Raw genomic sequence first — 8,096 nt, forward strand, 5'->3', positions numbered from 1 at the left:
TAGCTGCCATATAGACCGATATCTCGATTTAAAGTCTTGGCCCCAAAAGAGGCGCATTTATAATCCGTTTTCACTGAAATTTGACACAGTGGCTTATGTTAGGCTTTTCGACAACCGTTTCGTATATGTTTGAGATTGGTTTATTTTTAGATATAGCTAGTAAAAAGACCAATATTTTGTTATACACAATTGAACAATGACTTGTACTTGTTAGTATTTGGTCTAAATCGGAACATATTTCGATATAGCTGCTATTGGGCGGATTTCGACGAAAGATGGTTTACATATATACCCGAGGTGTTGGGTAACCAAAGTTCGGACCGGCCGAACTAAACGCCTTTTTACTTGTTTTATTTTACATCTGGTCGTAAACTACTTTGCTCCCGAATTGAGGGATGAACTGGTTTCAAATATGCTAATGTGAAAAATATACCTTCAAAGAATTCAACGGACCGGATTCTCGATGCAGATTTTATGAGATTCGGTCTGGGCGATTTTCAAGCTCATATACAGTATTTGTTTACTTCCAAATTGGTTGCCCATTTTAAAACCAATACAAACATTTGCAATCAAATGTTTTTGTTTTGTTAATAAAGTCAATAGACGTTAATAAAAATGGATATCAGCTATAATCGTTGAACTGCTATGAAACGTCAATGGAAAAATATCAAACAAATTAATTCATTGGAACTCAATAATTTCTCATCACACAAATATTAGTCTCGTTCAAAGATAGGCAAAGTGAAGATGGCAAATATTAAACCTCTTGATGAGGAGCTACAAAGAGTTGCCATTGAAGAGTTGGGTGAAGTTCCCAAAAGAATTCCTGAAGATTTATTGGCCCTAAGACAATGGCTGCAGCGCCAGCCACATTTAAGATATCGTGACGATGATCAATTTCTGATACAATTTCTCAGAGGTTGTAAATACAGTTTGGAAAGAGCCAAGGAGAAACTAGACATGTATTACTCATTGAAAACCAAATATCTTGATATGATGAACTTGCTCAATGTGCATGATGAGAAATTCAGAGCAATAGGTCGTTTGGGGTGAATATACATGGGAAAAACCGAACGATGTAATTGTTGTGATTTGGTTTCTCTGCAGATTTTTTCAGGCCATGCCGAAGCCTTTAAATGGCATTGGGCCCAGGATAGGCATTCTTCAATTCAATTTCTCGGCCCACAAATATAACATAGAGGAAATGTTCCAAATAGTTACAGCCATGCATGAACTGATGATAATGCAGGACCCCTATGCCTGTATCAATGGCATCATCTACATTGTGGACTATGCCAAGGCCACGGCAAGTCACTATTTGCAATTGACTCCGAATTTTTGTAAAAAGATTTTATCATTTATGGAAAAGTCCATGCCATTTCGTATTAAATCTGTTTACTATATCAACACCTCATCCGCAGCTCAGCAATTTTTCAAGATAATAGTGCCATTTATGTCGGAGAAGCTACAAAAAAGGGTGAGTGATGATTTTTTTAACGAATATAATGACATCTAAATTGAAAAATTATCTCTCAAATGTAGCTCCATGTAATGGGTGACAATTTACAAGAGATGCAACAGGATCTAACTCTTCAATGTCTGCCCAAAGATTATGGAGGAGAAATGCCCTCGGTGGCGGAACTTGCTTTGGAATATGACAAGACATGGAATGACAATGAAGAATTCTTCAAACAGAATGCTAATTTTGGTACCAATGAAAGTTTGCGGCCTGGCAAACCTTTGGACATAGATGGTTTATTCGGTGTGGGGGGAACTTTTCGAAAGTTGAATGTGGATTAAGTTAGCAAAGATAATAAAATTAATATTTAAATAAATTAAAAAATAATGAGCAGCATTTTGAAGAAAAGTCAAAGGGATCTGCATAAGGCTTAGAACAAGGGCAAAAGTCGGGCAGTGCTGACTATATAATACCCTACACCTACCCTATAAGTTTAAAGTGGTAGCTATTTTTTATTCTGAACTAAATTTGATAGACCTCGCCGGATGTTTTCATATAGGATATTAAACAATTCGTATCACATTTCGAGGGAATATATAACTACGGTTACCAAATGAGCGCCTTATTGCAATATTTCCAAAAATCGGACGAACATATATATGGGAGCTATGTCTAAAGCTGAACCGATTTCGACCAAACTTCTCAGATATTGTGGTAGTCGTCGAGGAAAGTGTGGTACAAAATTTTGGAAAAATTGGTCAATAAATGCACGATATCAATATATATATATGAGAGCCATATTTAAATCTGAACCAATTTCTATGAAATTCACAATTAATGTCGAAAGTCATAAGAAAATCCTTCCTGCAAATTTCGAAAGAATCGGTTAACAAATGAGCACCTTATCGCAATATTTCCAAAAATCGGACGAACATATATATTGGAGCTATATCTAAAGCTGAACCGATTTCGACCAAATTTCTCAGATATTGTGGTAGTCGTTGAGGAAAGTGTGGTACAAAATTTTTGGAAGAATGGTCAATAAATGCGTTTGCAGTGGCTCTGGAAGTGTAATCCGGCGATATATATATATATAAATGAGAGCTTTGTCTAAATCTGAACTGATTTCTATGAAATTCTCCAGTAATGTCAAGAACCAAGAGAAAGTGATTCCTGCCAAATTTCAATTCGGTCAACAAATGAACACATACAATAAACATTATCGCAATATTAGTTTTAATCAGACAAACATATATATGGGAGCTATAGCGAAATCTGAATCGATTTTCCCAAAGCTTATTAACTTTGTCTCTAGGCAGAAAGACATGCCTGTGCTAAATTTGAAGACCATCTTACAAAAAATGCGACCCGTAGTTTATACACAAATTAACATGGATAGACGGACAGACGGCCATAACTAAATCGAATCACTTCGTCTTATGCAACCTCCTGCGGCTGGAAAGGTCCCTGGAGTCCCTTTTTCATTTTCAAACTGAAATTACTCCTTGATGGTCCATGGGAAGTATACCCGATCCCCACATGTATTCCAAGGAAGTTTTATCTAGAATCGTTTCATAGCGACCCGACCAATAGTCTAGTTTCTATTGAGATTTACATGTGTTTAATAGGGGAACGTGTGAAAAGGTTCGTTGGTCCCTTTGTACTGAAATTTTAGGAAATCGTCAATAAGTGCACTGTCTTTTGGCTTGTTTTCCGGGAGCTGTAGGAACCACATATGATCCCTTTACAATATTCCGCTCGCTCATCTCCGAAGATATGGCGTGCATCGAAACACGCGAATCAAATCGGAAAGGCAGGGAAGTGAACTCTGCATGGAATTTGGCAAATCCAACTAACACAAAGGAATGGAAATCAATTACTTTGAAAGAGTTCGATGCTTTTTTGAATATTATTTTGTATGCTGCACTTACTAAATCGAATGGTGAACCTCTTGAAGAGTTTTCGGGCCCAACACGATGTCCCATATATATAAAGCTGCATTATCAATAGATCGTATGAAGTCCACAAAACAATGCTTTAGATTCGACAATGAAAATACGCGATAGCCGCTACTAATCAACAGCAAAACTGCGGCTAATGATGATATTTGGCAAATGTTGCAGCCTTATTAGGTGGCAGCTTACACTCCGCATGATGCAGTTGACCGTTGATGAGCAGTTATTCTCATACAGAGGCCGCACCCGCTTCATACAGTACATTCCATCGAAGCCTGCCAAGTACGGTGGTTGTGCGACTCAAAATCATTTTATTCTGTCAAAGCAATGATTTACTCTGGGAAATTGCCTGACCAGGCATGCGAGGTGAATCAGGGGTAAAATCTTGTACTTCAACATTCGGAGAGATTTTTGAATACAGGAGCGCACAATTAATGACGAAAATTTTTTTCACAACTTTGGATTTGGCGCATACTTTGATCAGAAAGAAAAACCGCATATGTTGGAACAGTGCACTCGAATAATACATGTGTTCTTCGGGAATTCCAAAAAAGTCATACGCGTCCTGTCAACAGCACATTGTTCAGCTTCAACGAAGGCGATATAGCACTATTTTCATAACCGCATATCCAAGGATACGGAACGCAATGGAAGCGTTTGATGAAAAGGTACGAAAAATTAACTCTAATGTTCAAAAGCAGAATAACTACATAATTTTGTTCTTTTTAGATATTATCAAGACCGGCAGAAGGAGCAACACCGTCGTTTGCGTCTAGAACTAGCGGACCGTTCTGTGTACGGACGGCAGCGGAAAACAAGGGTCTATTGCCATTCCTGTACCAATCCAGTTTGTGCAGAGCATTCAACACTTATGCATGGATGCTACATCTGCACAGATAATATGTTGGACGAGGGACAATCTACTCAACAATAGTTTTTCATATAAACATTATAACATAATACAATATAAAAAAAATTGTTTCTAACATTCATTATACGGGTGGCTGATGAATATTGCTACAATGATGAATATTGCTACATATTTTTTTCGGTGTATGGAATACATTTTTCTTTTATTCATGTTAAATTAAATTATTAAATTAATTATTAAATTATTATTAATTAAATTAATTAATTAATTAATTAAATTAATTATTAAATTATTATTATTAAATAGAAAAAAAGTTATTACATTTTTTTTTGGTAGCGGCTTTCATCAGCCACCCTATACATGAATAATTAGTAAATAATAATAAATCTATAAAAAAAATTTAAAAAAAATGAGCCAAGGTGGACCTTGTACCTTGGCTCTTCCCATTTTAAATTTCATATTTTTGTACCCTCCAATAAAGCATGGGGGTATACTAATTTCGTCATTCATTTTGTAACACATCGAAATATTGATCTGAGACCCAACAAAGTGTATATATTCTTGATCGTGTTGACATTCTAACTCTATTTAGCCCTGTCCGACCGTCTGTTCGTTTGTTCGTCCGTCCGTCTGTCGAAAGCACGTTAACTTTTGAAGGAATGAAGCTAGACGCTTGAAATTTTGCACGAATACTTCCTATTGGTGTAGGTCGGTTGCGATTGTAAATGGGCCATATTGCTCCATGTTTTGATATAGCTGCCATATAAACCGATCCTGGATCGTGACTTCTTGAGCCTCTATAGTGGTTTGTTTTGGTTTCCAACAACTGTGCCAATTATGTTCTAAATCGGTTCATTACGATCTTGACTTCTTGAGCCGCTAGAGGGCGCAATTATTATCGGATTTGGCTGAAATCTTGCACAAAGTGTTTTAATCTACCGCCCAATAACTGTGGTTAGTATGGTTTCAATCGGTTCATTACCTGATATGGCTCCCATATAAACCGATCTCGGATCTTGGTTCCTTGAGCCGCTAGAGGGCGCAATTATTACCCAATTTGGCTGAAACTTTGCATAGTGACTACCACTTTATTCTCCAACTGCTAAACCAAGTATGGCCCCAATCGAATCATAACCTGATATTGATCTCATATCATCACGGATCTTTACTTATTGAACCGCTAGAGGACGCAATTTTTACAAGATTAGGCTGAAATTTGGCATGAAGTGCTTTATTTTGATATCCAACAACCAAGTATGGTCTAAATCGGTTCATAACCTGATATAACTGACAGAATGTGCCCAATCCGGTCCATGGTGGAGGGTATATAAAATTTGACCCGGCCCAACTAAGCATGCTTTTGCTTGTTTTATTTTTTAGAGTCTCGAATCGAAATGTATTGTCTCTCATCCTATGGTAGCAGCTGCAGTATATTATAAGTATCATATTCTCTAATTGCTGTTTATGAACTGCAGATTAGAAGAACCAGATTATTGGGACAGAACAATTCATGGGTAATAAACTGAATACACTTAAATTCAATCTCACCAAACCGAAGTACTGCAAATCCATAAATAAAACCTGATAAACGGCATTGCAGTAAATTGCCATATTTCTTAGATCTTCAGTGATTGTAGATTGAGATCAACCTTTTATCTTTTGCTCTAATTTTTTCATTTAGTCTGTCATTAGAAAGTCAACAACGAAGATGGCTAATATACTACCTCTTAGTCCAGAATTATAGAAAATTGCCATAGAAGAATTGGGGGAAGTGCCTTCAAGAATACCTGAAGACTTAGCGGCTTTACGAGAATGGATAAAACTTCAACCCCATTTAAGAGTACGTGACGATGATCAACTACTCATACAATTCCTTAGGGGTTGTAAGTACAGCTTGGAAAGGGCAAAGGAAAAAATTGATTTATTTTATTCATTGAAATCCAAATATCCTCAAATGATGAATGCCACCGATGTTAATGATCCAAAGTTCCGAGAGATTTGTCACCTAAGGTAAGTTTGTGAAGAAAATTGAAGAGAGTGAAATTAACCTTCCATATGGCTGAAAATATGTCAAATTACCGGTTACCGGTTTGCTCTTGAAGAACAAAGAGCTGGACCTTTTCTATTTAACTTTAATAAAAATCTCTTTTATCAGCTGCTTTCTGCCATTTCCAATACCGGTCAATGGGAATGGTTCCAGAATTGTTACATTTCGCTTCCGTTACCCCACCAGCAAATTCAACCTCGAAAATGTGTGTCAGCCAGGTATAGCCTTGCATGAACTATGGATGTTGACGGATCCTTATGCATGTATCAACGGTCTTGATTATATCGTTGATTGTGGACCCGCTACCGCTAGTCATTATATGCAAATGTCACCGAATTTTTGCAAGGCTCTTGTTTCGTATTTAGAAAAATCGATGCCTTTTCGCATAAAATCGATTTACTACATCAACACGTCAACAGCCACACAGCAGATGTTCAAAATGCTATTGCCATTCTTCTCAGAGAAGTTGAGAAAAAGGGTATGTATATCAAAATTTGTTTCTAAAGTTATGGTATGAGAATAATTTCTTTAATTTCAGATTCATATTATGGGAAATAAGTTGGAAGCATTGCACAAGGATATATCACCCAAGTATCTACCCAAGGATTATGGAGGAGATTTGGCTACAATCGAAGAAATTAATGATGCATTAGACAAAACCTGGGATACCTATAGTCAATATTTTAAGGATAATGTCAACTATGGCACCGACGAGAGTTTAAGACCTGGCAAACCGCTTGACATTGATGGTTTGTTTGGTGTGGGTGGTTCATTTAGAAAACTTAATGTTGATTAGGTGAGTTTGAAATGTTATTATAAAGAAATAAAGAAAAACATTTGGGCTCAACAAAGAATAATAATAATTTTCTTAAAAATCGTTTCATTAAAAATTCAATTTTTTTATAAACAAGTAAAAATGTCTTAAGATGTTTCCATTTATTTTTAATATAGTCGGATAAGCATTGCTTTCTGTAAGTGCTACCGGCCCACACGGGATAACTATGGGCACCACACAGAAAAGTTCTGCCCCGACTTGTTGGTGTCCATCGTTATCACGGGAAGCTTAGCTGAAAGCTAAAGCGCGCGTCCACAGGTAGCGGATAGTGGAAAGCTTCGTTTTTATGCGGAGTTGCTGCAAATGCGGCCGCGGGCAATCATCGATTTCGATAGGAAGATCTCAGTGTGGGGTCAGGTGGCACTAACTCTTACTTAAACGCTGAGTGCCAATGACACTCGAGTTATTTGCGCCTTCAAATAACCAATGGCAATCATCAGCGTCTGCTCCCAGTTTAGGGGCGGCTGGAGGCAAGCGTCGGACCATGGGGCAAGCTTCTCGCGAAACCCAGGGGTACATATGCGTTCCCACAAAACACATGCGCAGCGCTGGGCTAGTAACCTGCTCTCGTGACACAACAATCACTCTGAGAAACAAAAGAATTCTAAAAATGGACTCTCCCAACGTTGACGAACCACGCAAATAAAAAAGGGCAATGATTTGCGGATATAGTACAATGTAGATATTACCGCCTTACAGAATGTGCATTGGGCCGGTAATGGCGTCATAACAACTCAAAACGGTGACCAACTATACTATATCGGCCAAATACGAGTCATGAATTTGGCTGTTGATTTGTGATTAGTCGGAGACTGAAACACCTTGTCCCAAACTTTACTCCGGCGGATGAGAGGCTAGCCGCAATCCGCATAAAAGCCATTTCCTTCAACATTAGCCATATTTAGAAAATAAGGAGTCAACATGCATCA

The 8,096-nt window shown here is 37.6% G+C and overlaps 2 protein-coding genes across 2 annotated transcripts; both read left to right on the top strand.

Annotated features, from left to right (window-relative positions):
• The first annotated feature begins 667 nt into the window (after window positions 1-667).
• LOC106085623 (clavesin-2-like) lies at window positions 668-1,800 on the top strand. Its single transcript, XM_013249940.2, has 3 exons — window positions 668-1,049; window positions 1,108-1,477; window positions 1,543-1,800. Exons 1-3 carry the CDS (start codon window positions 748-750, stop codon window positions 1,798-1,800), a joined length of 930 nt encoding a protein of 309 aa, XP_013105394.2. The 5' UTR covers window positions 668-747.
• Window positions 1,801-3,613: 1,813 nt separating this feature from the next.
• LOC106085628 (clavesin-2) lies at window positions 3,614-7,128 on the top strand. The gene is made up of 5 exons (XM_013249947.2): window positions 3,614-3,696; window positions 4,144-4,207; window positions 6,030-6,295; window positions 6,441-6,810; window positions 6,871-7,128. Exons 1-5 carry the CDS (start codon window positions 3,614-3,616, stop codon window positions 7,126-7,128), a joined length of 1,041 nt encoding a protein of 346 aa, XP_013105401.2.
• The last annotated feature ends 968 nt before the right edge of the window (window positions 7,129-8,096 follow it).

Source organism: Stomoxys calcitrans, chromosome 5 (assembly GCF_963082655.1).
Source record: "Stomoxys calcitrans chromosome 5, idStoCalc2.1, whole genome shotgun sequence".
NCBI classification, from domain to species: Eukaryota; Metazoa; Arthropoda; class Insecta; order Diptera; family Muscidae; genus Stomoxys; species Stomoxys calcitrans.

Excerpts from the sequence above, each read along its gene's own strand:
- LOC106085623 (XM_013249940.2), top strand. The coding sequence starts at position 748 with ATGGCAAATATTAAACCTCTTGATGAGGAGCTACAAAGAGTTGCCATT. Across the intron at positions 1,050-1,107 it reads AGAGCAATAGGTCGTTTGGG|ATTTTTTCAGGCCATGCCGA; the intron begins GTGAATATACAT and ends GTTTCTCTGCAG. Across the intron at positions 1,478-1,542 it reads CGGAGAAGCTACAAAAAAGG|CTCCATGTAATGGGTGACAA; the intron begins GTGAGTGATGAT and ends TCTCAAATGTAG.
- LOC106085628 (XM_013249947.2), top strand. The coding sequence starts at position 3,614 with ATGCAGTTGACCGTTGATGAGCAGTTATTCTCATACAGAGGCCGCACC. Across the intron at positions 3,697-4,143 it reads ATTCCATCGAAGCCTGCCAA|ATATTATCAAGACCGGCAGA; the intron begins GTACGGTGGTTG and ends TGTTCTTTTTAG. Across the intron at positions 6,296-6,440 it reads CGAGAGATTTGTCACCTAAG|CTGCTTTCTGCCATTTCCAA; the intron begins GTAAGTTTGTGA and ends CTCTTTTATCAG.